Genomic DNA, 14,940 nt, shown 5'->3' on the forward strand with positions numbered 1-14,940 from the left:
GCATTTCAAGATAGTCCCACGTATTTTTACATGTTTGCCATCTCCATCTGTGCCACTCAAAGTGAAATTGTTTTCAGTTAGGTGATGCTGACTTCATCCTGCTTCTCAGACGTGAATTGTTGAAAGAGGAGGCCATAGCAAGCCATAAAGTTTTTGTTTGCTTTGGGTTTTATAAATATTATTGTCCAAGTTTTCTGAATATACTAAGTATATAAATAAATATATAATAGTGAATATAAAAAATATCTGTCTGGACAGCAGTGAAAGAGCTCAGTTTTAGGAGAATGGCTGAACACCACCAAAGAGGTTAGTGCAGGCACCTCAGGCTGCAGCTCTATGAGCTGCTCAGGTGCCTGCACTAACCCCTTTGGTGGTGTTCTGCATTGAGGTGGCCAAAGCCAAAGCCAAAGCCAAAGCCAAAGCCTTGCTGTGGCTACAGCAGCATGGTCTGCTCAGTCAGGGAGGAATTATCTGCTGTAGTCCCTTTTTAGCAACTGGCTGCTGGAGATAAACATTACTGCAGCATGACATGTCCACATCAGAAGAGAGGCTTGTCTGGCTTCTTCAGGAGAAGTCTGCCTGGACACTTGCCAGACACCTCAGTCCCATATTCTCTGATCCAGCAGAGACGCTCAAGAACATGCCTAACTTCTAGCATATGAATGGCCCCATGGACATCAGTGGGGTTGCTAATGTGCCTAAAGTGAAATATGTGTCGAGTGCTGTGCTGGAATGGGACCAAGGACTCAGAAGCTTGCAGGATCAAGGTTTGGCCAAAGAACAGAGAGTACAAAGGGAGACAAAAGCTGAGAGATACTGAGTTGCTCTCATGCCCTCTCGCGTCAGTCTTTCAAGGAAGCAAACCCTGGAATAAACCCCTTCATGTAGTAAAAGGAATACCTGTGCAGAAAGCCAAAACACTGCAACTCATTTTGCAGCACACAATGTCTTTTGCTTTTTAGACGGCATTACATTTTAAAGCAGATATTGTGATGTCACTGCAGGAAAACATTGCAAAAACACTGCAGCAACAGGATTTCTTTCAACAGAGGCCTGGTTGACTCACTCTCACAGCTGCAGCAAAGTAGTCCAATGTGTTTCTGGAGAGCATTCTTGCTTGTGAAGTCTTTATTGGGACACTCTGACTGTAGGGAAATGCAGCCGCTTTTCATTTCTTGTGGCAGTCAGAAAGTTTCATTGAATATTTCTGAGCTCTCAATCTCTTCCAAAACACATGCTGGATTTCCTGGCTCTCTTCCTTAAAATCTGGTCTGGGTTTCTACCCCTGTCACCTCTCAAATTACTTGGTGAGCACATATATTTAAAAAAAAAAAATTAAAAATTACTTTTTCAAACTTTGTGCATTTTTATGTGCACTCATTTTTATGTTTAAATTATCTGTATTCTGAACATATCACTAGAATACAGCAAAGCTGAAACAAACAGAAAGATTTGTCCTTTTGCTATTAGTAATGCAACACTGCCAACTAGAGGCACTGGTAATGATCAAATTTTTGTCATGTGGACCAGATGGATAAACTTCAATGGATTGCATACCTATAAATATTAAAATATCATATTTGCACTAGAGAAATACCACCCAAGTCCTTAAACTACATATAATTTCCTTCAGTACATCATTTATTGAGTCCAAGCACCACATCACATCATCCAGAAACAAATAAAATCAAGTCAGATAGCAAATTACTTTGGGTTCTTCAGAGAGTTATGGAGACACTTTAACAGCTTTTGGAAATACACCTCCACGAGACATTGCAGGCATTTTAAGAAAATTTAAATTGTAACTTTCACAGCAAACTGAATTCTAGCTATTTTCTCAATGCATAATTTCAATAAGGCTTCATAATTTAAAGAAATCATAGTCTATTCCGGTGGTCTAACACACAGTTTTTGTATAGGTTTTCAGCTCTGTAGGGTGGCATACACTTTGAAGACAGTGTTCACAGCTGAAGGAGCAATATTGAAAATAGAGAAAACATCCTTGACCAGAAAGATCAGCTACTGCCTGTCCCATGTGGTTCCCTGACGTGTCTGTGGTTGTTAATTCACTGTGTGAGAGGGGCCAGAGCAGAGCTGTGGGTGTTTGTGCTGCAGCCCCTCCTGCTCCCTGCCCTGCCCACCATGGTCAGGCACTGCAGCCCACAGCTGGGCAGTGCATGCAGCAAGAGGCAGCTGGAATGGAGAAGGACAGGGACCTTCTGCAGGTCCCCGTGCCAGCCCAGGTCCAGCAAAGCCTTGGGGAAAGACCCAGAGGCATGGAGTGTGCTGTACTCCTCCCTGGGCTGCACCAGCAGCTTGGGAGGTCGCAGTGGCTTCCCAGACTTTGCCTGGCATGGCTGGAACCATACTGTAACAGAAAGATCTGCTGGTAGAATAGAAAGAAGTCCTGCCTGCCAGGCTCTCACAACATTAAATAAACAGTCCAGAACAGCTCATACTTTTGGACTGAAGGAAGGAGCCAACAACATCTAGAGCTGGTTTCCTTTTATTTACCAAAACACATTTATTCCGTAAATCTCAGCAAAATCCATGAAAAATAATAAATTACTTTTTTCCACTTATAGTCTTCAAAGCTTTGTATCTATAAAAAGTTCTGGGAAATCCGAGAAGCCCAGAGGGCAGGAAAATAATCTTGTTGAGAAGTGGGAGCCAATAGACAATAGTGACTCACAGAGGCACAGAGCTGCAGAGCCGCTGAGAGCGAGGTGTCAATGAAGCCTGGAATCAAGTTTTCCAGGGGCTGTACCACAGGGCCATTTAAGGGTGGAGGGGCCAGCTTCCAAAAAATGCAGAGAAAACCTTGGAGGGGTTGGAGGTGACAGTACTGGAAGAAGTTGAAGGCTTAGAAGTGAAAACATGGACACTGGCCTGGAAAGCAGGGAACACTGTTTGCAGTCAGTACAAACCACTGAAAAAAGTAATTCAGTAAATGCTTTCCTGGTTATATTATTATGCTTATGTTCCATAACAATGTCTTTACAGGAATACAAAGCTAAAAAGGTGCAATGGGGAAGCAAAAGCAAACAACTGGCATGCAGAAAACACTGGAGTAGTTTGTTCACTTGAGCAATACATAGAACCCTGCTTTTAGGGAAGGGGGTGGGGAGGAAAGTACATCTGCTGTGAATCAGCTTCTAGTACCAGAAGAATTATTTCCACAATTATAACTATTTTGAAAGACAGACACAGAAAAAAAACACCATGCCATATCTAGATTTCTTTAAATTTCTTTATTGAAATTATCCAGAAATTGATTTTCGGCTGTCCGTCAGGGCATAAGCCCAGTGAAGATTTGCACTAATTCCTTTTACTGTTTGGCAGTGAAAACTAATGCTCAGCATTCTAAGCCCCAAGAGTAGTTCTCTGCTCTGGTACCATGTGCTACTTGAACGCACACTGAGATCCAGACTCAGTCCACACCAAATGCCAGTGTTAGGAGCCAGAAGTACCTCCCACCCATGAAAATATATGTTCTGCAAGTTTTTCCCATATTGTTTACTGTAAATTTGTTTGGGCATTTGTGGTGGTGCATCTCCACCCTCCAGGCCACATTATGACCTCTCTTTTTGATCTCCTAATTAATTTTGTATTGATTTGCAGAGGCACATTGATCACATGTAAAATTCTTTGGCAGAATTGCCCATAGAGGTTGCAGGAATGGTGCTGAATTGCAGCTGTCACAGGAGCTGTGATCTCATCCTTTGCTCACACAGGAGCTAAGGCAGAGTTGGGCAGAATAAGAACTTCATCAGCAACCTCATCTGTGCAGCATTCTGTAAAGTAAAATTTAAAAGTCAGTCTCACTTTTCATAAATAGGCTACATATATGAATACTTACCTAGATCCGCTGCTGCATGACTCAGACAAAAGCAGCAGCTTGAGATTCCAAATGCCAGTTATCCTGCAACATCTTTCTCTCTCTAAAAGTCTGTCTTTGACACATGCCTTATTGCTGCCTTATTGTGCCCTGCTTTTAGATAGTTATTACATTTCCTAATTTTGACTTAGATATAACTGTGTATACACAGTTAACCCATAGCTGTATCTCCAAAACTGATCTTTAGACTGGAGGAGAAAAATGGAAAGACTTTCCACCACCATTACCCTGGAGACTAAGCTGGCTGAGTTCAATGAGTGGGAGCACACTGGTTCCATGAGGACTCTGCAGAAGCTTGTGCTCTACATTGCAGAGATTGAATTGAACATTTGGCTGGTAACTGCTGCTGCACAGGTCACTGGTTTGACTGCCAGGCAACACAGATTGTGCTGGGATGGAGCTCTGGCTTCACACTCCATTCATGTGTGGATGCTGAACAGAAGAAGTCAAGGACGGGCAGCTGATCAGATCCACTTAGCAAGCAGGGACTGAATAGCAACACTGAAGGTATCCAGCTTGGTTTTATAAATTATAACAATAATTTTCTTTCAGCATTAAACCTTAACAGCATCTTTTTGACCAGGGCTGGCAATATCTCTAGCAAAATCAACCTTCAAAAATTCTGACCTTCAAATATAGAGACAAATTGCTGAACATGATCCTGCTAAAGGGAACTCTCAGGTAGCTCAGCACTAATTTCAGTCTATTTCATTGAATATAGTCTATCCCTTTACACCTTACAATAATAAACCTGTTCCATGAAAAACACAATACCTCAGAATTTAAGAACACAATATCTCAAAATTATTTCCATAATTTTTGAAAAATTTAATATTTCTGAGAATGGTAACCATACAGTCCATATAAAAAAATACACAGAAGAAGAAGCAAAAGAGGATTTCTTCCGATTCCCCTGCAAAAGCTATTCAAGGAGGAGATAAAAGGTGATCCAGTTCATTCCTTCTTTATGCAAAGGTGATGAATAAAGGACTTTGCTTGTATTCATCAAGTTCAGTAAAATTATATCAAGTATCATATCCAAAAAACCAGATATTTTAAAACTACAACTCCCAGGAGCAATACTCAGGTAGTTTAAACCATAGTTTTTAAATAAATAATTTTATTTCCCTGTCAAAAAAAAAGAGAGTTTGTTTTATTTGTTAATTACACTTCTCTACACAAAGTAACCCTTGTGTCTTCCTATTAGGTTCATTCCTATCTTCAAGCACCAGTGAACTCTGCCATTCTTTGGGAACAAAAGCACCTCCAGTTCCAGCTTTCATTGGTGGTTTCTTTTTTCACTGGACATAAGCCAGACTCAAACTGTTCGAGGGGGTGTTAGCAGACACACACAAGCCACTATTTATTTCCAGTCCTCATGCAAGACACCTGATACAAGCTAAGATGAAGAGAAATGCAAGGATTCAGTGCATAAGCATGGGAACTTGCAAGAGAGAAAGTTGGAGGCAAGGCAGAAAAGCAAGGGGGAGGGTAGAAAAACATCATTTTGGTTTTCAGCTCAAAGGTTCCTCTCATTTTTTCCCAGGTGAATGTGGTGCTGCTGCTACACAGAGACCTGGGCAGCTCAGGTGTTCTGTGCTTCAATCACTGGGTTTTTAACTAGCAAATTCCAGGAAAAGGACCTTCAATCAGGAGAACTGGTCGCCGCTGGTGAGCAAGTATTTCTCATTCTTAACTCTCCTTTAGTAAAGCAATGAGGTTTTGTTCACAAATGCCTTACAAGCCTAGTTATACAAAAAGACAAGTGATAGATGCCTAGAGATTAGCTAGCAAATGTTTGTTCTGGCAGGCAATTGAAGGCAATCTATGTAGTGTTGGCCGTCCTTTTTTTATCTGAATCAATTAAATAATATTGGAATATGCAGCATCAAAAATATGGAATATTAAATTTAAGCTGCCTCCACTTGCAGTTCCAAAGTCCTCTTAATTTTCAATAGGATAATCCATTATTAAGCTTCAGATGATTTTACCTGTGATTTAAAGAGATTAGCACTTTCATTTTTTTATTAACACATTGTGAAAGACTACTTCTTACTACAAAATTACAATTTATTTTTAATAACTTTTACATATTTTAATGTACAACTTCTTCTCCAGCCACCTGAATAGAATGAATTTCTCTAATTGAGATTGCCAGTTATTAGAAATGGAGTTTTAATTTGTTCACAAGATATTTAACTGCTAACAGTGATTCTGTGATGTGAAGATTCATTAAAACAGTACTTTTCATGCCTCTTTGTCCTTAAATGCATGAAGCATTTTCTTTTGCCAGTGCTCAGGGTTGCAGTTCCATACTAACATCAATTTTAAATGCAAGTTAGAGATTTTCTTTATCAGTACAGGCACAAATGTCTTGGGGTTTTGGGTTTGTTTTTTTTTTTGTTTTTGTTTTTGTTTTTTTGGCAAAGCAGGGAAGGATGGTCATTGTTATTATTATTCATTTGGTTTGGGGTTTTTTATTCAAGTCAAAGTAATTTCTCAGTGGAGCATCCTGGTAGCTCCTAAAGCGCAACCTCTGAAAAGTGGGATCTCCAGTAAATGACTGAGACAGGTATCCTGACCTACATGCATTACATTTTTTAACTCAGTTGAAACCATTTGATATCCACCTGAAGTATCAGATCTTTAATGCCTAGAAGTGATTGTACTGGAAGAAAGTAAACTTATCAATTAAAAACAATTTGGCTTTGTAATGCTTTTTCTCAACTCTTGCTTCTGTTCTCTGACTTTTATCAAGGTAAGAAGTTACTGAATTTCTAATGTTGATCTGGGCCAGGAAGAGAATACTGAACCAGCCAGAAACACTGATGAATTGTTTTATTCAGAAGGAGTTGAAATTCACTGTAAAAGATGCAATGAAGAACGGGAAATTTTTTAAGTGGAGACTTTAAAAACTACCACAATTTCAACATTTTCGATGGATTGGACAATTTAAAGATTATTATACTTGGGGCAAATTCTTGCCAATCCTCCTACTTAATTGAGAAGGATATTATGAGACATCTTTTGATAAAAAGGGTCCAATGTAAAAATAAATAAAAATCCCATGCTGTTACATTTCACTGAAATGAAAAAACCTTGAGCAGGGTCTTGAAATTGTTATGATCCAGTATTACAACATTGTACTAGTTCATGAGAATCACATGAGAACAGTACCCTGCAGCCTCATTTGGACTGCTGAAAGTAGCATTGCACTGTAAAATTAAGCACCTCCAGTTTGCATTTTCCTCACAAAGACAAGCATTTCTAGAAAAAAACAGAAGTGTCTCTGAAGTACAGATTGTTAGGATGCCATTAACATATTGATCTACAGCGCACCAGGTGATAAATCCATGTGACTAAAGCTGTTTCTTTGTTTTCCAGTTTCCTTGCATTGGAAGGGTAATAATGCTCCATTCCACACTGGCCTTGTCCCTCCTGCTAATTGCAGTCACTTCCAACCTTGCAATGGCAATTAAAAAGGAAAAACGAGCACCTCAGACACTGTCAAGAGGTATTGTGTGTTCACTGAATGTAGTTATCTCCTTACCTCACCACACAGGCCAGCAAATATGTTTATTTTGAGTGTACATTTATGGAATGTGTATCTATATACATGCACACACATTTATAAAACTTACCTAGAATGCACATATATATTTACTGAGGTGTGTTTTCTTTAGTGTTAACTGATGCTCTAATTAATATATATTCTAATTTCACATCACTTGACTCCTACAGTTTATTAAGCATATGACTGAGGGTCTCATATAACCTGCATATTTTAGATAATTCACAGTGACCTAACAGAAGCAAATAACCTAAACTGAGTCTCTCAAATCAAGATGTACATGTAGGACTATCAGTGAAAAAATATTCTTTCATAGACCATTCAAAATATATGTTCTTATTGCAACCTACCATAACATCAGTTGCTATGGAACAAATTTTCTACAGATTCATTTTTGTACACAGAACAGTTTGAACCATTGATGGGGTTTCCTGCATGATTTTTTTTTCCTGCTTTTCATCAGATATCCACTGCAAAGCATGACTGTGTGTAATTCATTTCCCTAGGGTGCATAATTTTCAACCTGAATGTTAAATAAAGACCCTGTTTTAATTTATTTATATCTAATCAATCCTTAGAAATACAAGCAGAAAAATAGCTTAGCAAGGTCTTTTTCTCTTCCCCATCTTTCTACTCCTTTTGGGCCTATCCAACAACAACAAAAAAATCTTCATCTCTCTTCCTAATCTCTTCTGCAAGCCATGTAATGCCTGCAGATCCCACAGGATCTGAGTTTTCCCTATCCTGGCAATGTTGCACATCTCTCAGACGTTCCATCTGAGCCTAATTGCTCAGAGATCATTTGACAAAATCATTCACCACCTGGACTAGCCTAAGAAAAATTTTTGCACAAAAATACTTTTTGCAACCAGTGTCCTTGGGGAAAGGTTATTATCAATATGGAACGTGTTGCCTAGTTTGCCTAGATCAGGATTTATTTTTTCCCAGTAAGCCTAAATGAACAAAAAAGATTAAAAAAATCTTTTACATTATGTCAGATTTGGAGGAGAAAAAAAAAAAAAAAAAAACCAACCCCAGCAAACTACAAAATAGTCACAGAAAACAGATGTAACTTTTCTAATTCTGATTTCAGGCCTATTGGGATGCCTTGAGCACTTTACCTGTAATTTTCACAGACCAAGGGGAAATGCTTAAACATGCTGCAAAATGCCCCCAAATTGCTGTCTCCTGTGTTCAGTTACCTGCATCAGGAGCTGAAGCAGCCAGGGTTGGGAAGGCACTGGTCAGCATGCCAGAGTCCCACCACCAGCCAGACAGAGCTGTGTACTGGAAGAAGACATGATCTAGAAGCATCACAAGCAATTGTCCTGTGAGAAATCCAACAGCAAACCTGGGCTGGTCAAAGTACTGCACAGAAGAAAAACCTGGTCCAGAAATTGTTCTACAATTCCCATGAGAATTGTCATGAATAGAGCCACACTGCCTAGGATACAGGGATCTACTATGCAAGGGCTGGCATCCTTTGGACCTGAAGGCATAAAACCAACTGGACAATTTGATTTTTGAGATCTGCATATCCCCAGCTATGATGAGCTATGGAGCTGATGTTTGTTAGGATTTTGTTTCAGCGGATATTTTTATTTAACAGCCATTCCTTGACTGAATTCTTTAATTAAATGAAGGGCTTGCAACTTCAGGGATTGAAGTTACTTTGGAGTTAAGTGTATATTCCAAGACTGTTCTAATGACATTCATATTAAAGCTGATCTTATTTGAGCTGTCATATTTTCTTTTTATCTTATGATATGCCAGCTTCTCTTTAAGTCCCAGGGTCTACGTGAAATACTGAACAGAAAATATGAAGATAGAAAGGACTTGGGTGCTGATTTAGGGACCTCTGAGCATTTAGAAAGATAACTAAAAGTCTGTCAAAGGACTTGAGCTGGATATGCAACCAGCTGAGATTTTTGGGAGGCTGGGTTGTTTGGTTGAGGTTTTTTAAACTTTTAGTGTATCTATTAGGAGATGTAAAATTAGCATATCCACAATGTTAGAGAATCTTCAACTAAAAACCCCAAATCTTATGTGCATACACAAGTTAATACACATAAACAAAAAAGAAAAAAGAGAAAAAAATGAATTTGTTATGAGTTACTTGCCTGGTCAGCAGCTAGTCCTTTTGTTTCATTTCTAGGGTGGGGAGATGAAATTACATGGGTACAAACTTATGAAGAAGGGCTTTATCAAGCAAAGAAAAGGTAAGAGATTAAAAAGTAGCATGAAGACAAAGTTGTTAATCTGTCTTGCTGGAATACACAATAATGAGACAGAGCAAAGAAACACCATGAGAGCTGATCTGCAGACCACCCAGTTAAATAAACAGACTCTGTCTATAAACAAAAGGACTTCTAGGACTCTTATGACTCTGAAGAAACATCGTGGACCAATAATGTAATGCTGGCATTTCTTTGCCACAAAAGAGTTGTTATTTAAATTATCGCTCATAAATGGATACCATAATTTTTAAATTACCATCTATTGTCTTTTAATATCATGTGATTCTGATTACTTCCTTGAAATCTGTGACTTCTTCTGTATGGTAATCTACTACCTTTGATGTTTCCCCCAACATTTTATTAGCTGAAATATGTTCATTATATATTTTCTCACTATCTTGATAGAAAAGGAAGTTCCAAGCTGTCTTCTCTGAGACCCAGCTGCAAATATATTTGAGAATTCATAACAATACTTATTTAAATATCTTTTACAGCTTCTTGTAGATGACAATAGTGTAGCATGAGCTATTGCTAAATTGAAGACAAATTATTTGTAAAACAAAGGATAATTAATTTAATGTACCCTGTGTGAAAATGGTTAGAAATTAACAACTCCTGATATTGAAAGTAGACGCAGCATTAATAACTGACCTGCTGAACAGTAAATATAGTTTAAAAAGTATGGGAGGAAATGCACATAATTTGTTTATGCTTTGACATCCAAAATATAAAATTTTAACACTTTATCAAGCTATTTACAGAAGATAAGTAATATGCTGAATAGCTGTTCAAGAAAGCCTTAAAACACAAGAAACTTTTCATGGAAAGTATTTGATGATAAGGCCAATCTTATAAAATCTATTTTATTCTAATTCATATATATTATTTTTATTTTCTTAACCCTGGAGAAATTCACACCTAAGCAACATCAAATACCTATTCAATCTGATTATTTAACCTGGGAATGAAATTATGGTGGATCTGTTCTTTCTTTCTTCTAGAATCTCTTACTATAGACAGCCTATTTAGTCATAAAAATTCTGTTTCTCTATCTCTTTCTTTTATGAAGTGCTTATACTCTTTTCCCTTGCTCAGAAATTTCTGTAATATTTTACAGAATATCTACATGGTTTTACTGTGGGTTAACATATAATTAAATGCAATTTACCTTTTTCAGTCTGCTAGTAAAATCGTCCATTTAAATACATGTCAAATGACCTAACTACATCTTTTATTATTATTAATAAAGTAACAAGCCACTGATGGTAATACATCATTTGGAAGACTGTCAATACTGCCAAGGTAATTTTGATTTTTTGTGTGTTAAAATTTTGTGAATACTTTTATAAAAAACTGAACCGATATTTGCATTGCACTTATTGAAAATTATTCAGAAAAACAGGTAAATGAAAAGTGAAAAATTTATTACCATTATTTACAAAAACTCCACTATGAAACTATGCAATAAAGAACATGAAAAATTCTCACTGCTGTTGTGCTGCTATCCCAAATGCAGCACTCAGTTTAAATTAAGAGGCACAGATTGGCTACTGACTCATTGAACAGATTTAATATTGTTTAGCTCTCCTGAAATGGTAACTAAAGAAGGGGGCAAGGACAAGGCTGCTGAAATTGATCTAACAAGAATTTTTTGAGAATAATGCACTTTTGTCAAGCCAAGACATGGTATCCATTGAGACAACAGGCTTCATAAATAACAGAAGAGAGCTTCCATTTTCATAGCCAGAGGTTGCACTGCCACAGGCCAAAATGCCCCCAAAAGCAGCGATAGAGGCCCTAAGTGTCTCCTCAGGAATGTGAATCAGCAGAGAGAGGAACAATGTGGCCCAGTCTCTGGCCAGTGTGGTGACCAAGCACAGATGGAAATGCAGCGTTTGAGATGGATTTCAAAGTGATCCTGTCTTTTCTAGCACTGAAGAAAGCTTTCGCAGAAAATGAAGAAATACAGGAAATGGCCCAAAATAACTTCATTATGCTGAATCTCATGGTATGAAGGGTTTGGGGCGATTTGACTGGTATTGTTTCATGGTCTGTTTTTTCTTTTTCTTTGCCTTGTTTTTTCATGTCATTTTAGATAATATATCTGATATTTTAGTTATTTAAGTAATGCAACTGCGCATGTGTATTCACACATGAGTAGTATTTGGTTTTGTCTTCTGCTACAAGGTTATTCACATGCAGTACTATTTCAGCAAAATTTACTGAAACATTTTAACAACTAGCCTTAATTTTTATACCAGCATGAAACCACAGATAAAAACCTGTCACCTGATGGACAATACGTGCCTCGAATCATGTTTGTAGGTATGTAAAATATTTATGTATCATCGAAGTTGTTATATCTGAATTATGCCACTGTTGTCCTGTGGGGACATCAAAGTGATTCATTTTGCCAAAAGAAAATCTCTCTGCTTCTGTTGTATACTTTGACTCTTGTAAACCTCCTCACATTACAGATATGTCCTGGAGGGTACTAATTTGGTCTTGAGAGCAGAACATTTAAAAGTCTATTAATATCTGGTCTTTTGCTCTCTGTGCTTCTTGCTAGTGCTGTTACAAGACAAAGTTTACTGAAAAAGTCCAATATCTGACTGAATGTAGATGGCTATAAAGTGGACTTTATCACAGAATAAAGCAATAGTCAGTGGCATCTAAGGATTTGTCCCCTTTTAAAGCTGACTTCTGGAATGGACCAAATTAATTATGCCTTGGAGTTCCTTCTCACTCACTGCACAGGGAGCCTGGAGTGACTAGCTCTGTGATTGCATTCAGAGTTCAGCCCACACTCAGACAAAGAGCAGTGTAGTTTCAGCAATCAGTAAATTAATAATAAATTGGAAGGGTAACTGAGAGAAGAGAGGTTCACAACAACTTATTCCCACTTTGGGAACATTAGGAATCAGATGTTCTGAAGGCTCTATGTAAGTCATGATATCTATTGCCATAGATAGGCATGACCCCCACTATGTGTGCATCTGGTCAGATTAACCTTCTGATGTAAACTCAGAACCTGTAAAACAGGATATTTTTCTTTAAACATGAATGTGTAACCTAGCACTTAAAAATAGCTGTGTACTATAAAAATGAGTGTTAGCTTTTGTTCAGGATTTCTCCAAGTAAAGAGCAGTTGCTTGGAACAGAGCGTAACGGCCTCGTAATTGCTGCACTGATGAAATCAGAAACAGGGCTGCCAAAGTAATGCCAAGCCATCACCCTCAGTTGTTGTGGGAATGGAAGGCAGTGTTTAACCCAAACACTTTTTCAGACCCATCTCTCACGGTAAGAGCTGACATCACAGGAAGATACTCCAACCGGCTTTACACTTATGAACCGCAGGACATGATGTTCCGTAAGTGCCCTTGGCCGTGTGACTGTATTTCACGTTGTAAGCAGCCAGATACCCCCCATCCTGATCACTTGGGCTTAAGAATCCATTAGGATCTCCAAGTAAAGAATAAATTCCTTGTGAGAGCATTTGCAATAAATTATAATGGCCTAGCCTGTTCTAGCGAAACAACCACACGCATTGTCCCATTGAATTTATTGGGACTACTCAAGTAAGAAAAATTGAAAGATCATGGGTGAGAACCTTCAGGATCAAGACCTGAGCAGTTTTATGGAGAATGGTGAAAGTCACTATGCTCAGAAGTATCTGACTGTACAATGTAAATAGCCAGTGGTGGGAGGGAATCAGTAAAGAAATGCAGGTGGTTTTGTCCGTACCCCTAACAGCCATATATCAGAAAGGAATGTGATTTTTCAGGTTGAGCCAGTTCTTACTCTATGCCATCTATTTGACACCAATGCAGTGTCTCACCACAAATACACACATCACATCTGATTACCAGCTTGCTGTTGAGAAATGAGGGAGTTGCAAGGATTCTTGTCAAATCCTTTAAGTTAAACATTTTGATTCATGAAATTTTTTACTTTCTGTTTTAGTATCAATCTCTAAGATAAAATGTGTGACCATTAACCAGTTTCATTGTGAATAATTTACTAAACCAAACTAGGGAGGGTTTTTTAATTGTACAAATGTACTTCTAATACATTTTCACAGTTCTTATTTATTTTTTATTTCAGTAATAGAGAACATGAAGAAAGCACTACGCCTCATTCAGACAGAACTGTAACCAGTAACAGTGAAATGATCATAACCTCTACGAGGTGAAGCTGCACCTCTCTGTCTCTACTTGCAAGCTGAACTTTTACCAAGCAGATTTGGTATATCAGATTTCATACGAAATGTATATGTACGACTAGGAGAACAAAAATAGAAAGACTAAAGCACCCATTTGGAAAACATGAGAAGAAATACAATAAACACTTTGAAATTAATTATCTAAATGACTGAAAATTATGGTTATAAGTGCATCAAATTCAAGCTGTATTTTAGCAATCCAATTGTGACTGTTAGGTGAGCTACGACTTCTGAAGAGGAATTATAAACAATCTTTTTGATGTCTATTTGCAATTTATTACATGAGTTAATATCTACATCTTGCCTCCCCATTTTAACTTTTATTGCAAGAAATTTATTAATTGTTAGTGTACCCCTGCTTTATACAGTCATTTTTCATTAAAGGAAACTTTGCTGTCAAATCAGATTGGAAAGCTCATCCTATAAATTTTGGAATAGCTTACATAGGAGAAAAGAAAAAAAACGAAACCAAACCCACAAAAACAAACAAACAAAAACCACAAAAACAAAACAAACAAACAAAAACCCCCACAACAATAGTGTTCTGGGCTTAGCTTTCCTCTGTATAATCCTTTAACTTTTGTTGTGGTAGCTGAAAATGGAAGAGAGGGAGCATACAGTCTCAGTGAGGTGATAATAATCAAAAGGCAGCTACATGTTTTGCTGCAATAAAGACACAGTGAAGCAAGACAGATGGAAGGAGATAGACCCAGAACTCCAAAACTGAGGCTAAGTGATGTTTGTAGATTCTGGCATGAGAAAAATGAGGAGGTTTATCCTAGCTCTTGGCATTTAAATGTCATTTCAGTCACGGGAAGCTCATCCCAGGTCATTCCCTCTTTTTCTGCAGAATTTCCCCATAAATTTGGCAGCTTATTGAGGGAATCTGTACATACAAAATCTTGGCAAAATTTTCACAGGATTACTGTATGCAAGGGTGGACACCTGTTTTGAGTAAAAAGCTAAAGTCAGTTGAAATGGTTTACTATCCCACCAATGTGGGTTTTTGTTA

General features: G+C 37.9%; 1 protein-coding gene across 1 annotated transcript; it reads left to right on the plus strand.

The window, feature by feature from the left end:
• Positions 1–7,306: 7,306 nt before the first annotated feature.
• Positions 7,307–13,907, plus strand: AGR3 (anterior gradient 3, protein disulphide isomerase family member). The gene is made up of 7 exons (XM_041418266.1): positions 7,307–7,412; positions 9,625–9,688; positions 10,956–11,008; positions 11,638–11,714; positions 11,968–12,031; positions 12,993–13,076; positions 13,811–13,907. The coding sequence occupies exons 1-7, from the start codon at positions 7,307–7,309 to the stop codon at positions 13,858–13,860; spliced, it is 498 nt and encodes a 165-aa protein (XP_041274200.1). The 3' UTR covers positions 13,861–13,907.
• The last annotated feature ends 1,033 nt before the right edge of the window (positions 13,908–14,940 follow it).

The sequence above is a fragment of the Onychostruthus taczanowskii genome, unplaced genomic scaffold (assembly GCF_017590055.1).
Source record: "Onychostruthus taczanowskii isolate IOZ18803 unplaced genomic scaffold, ASM1759005v1 scaffold59, whole genome shotgun sequence".
Classification (NCBI taxonomy): Eukaryota; Metazoa; Chordata; class Aves; order Passeriformes; family Passeridae; genus Onychostruthus; species Onychostruthus taczanowskii.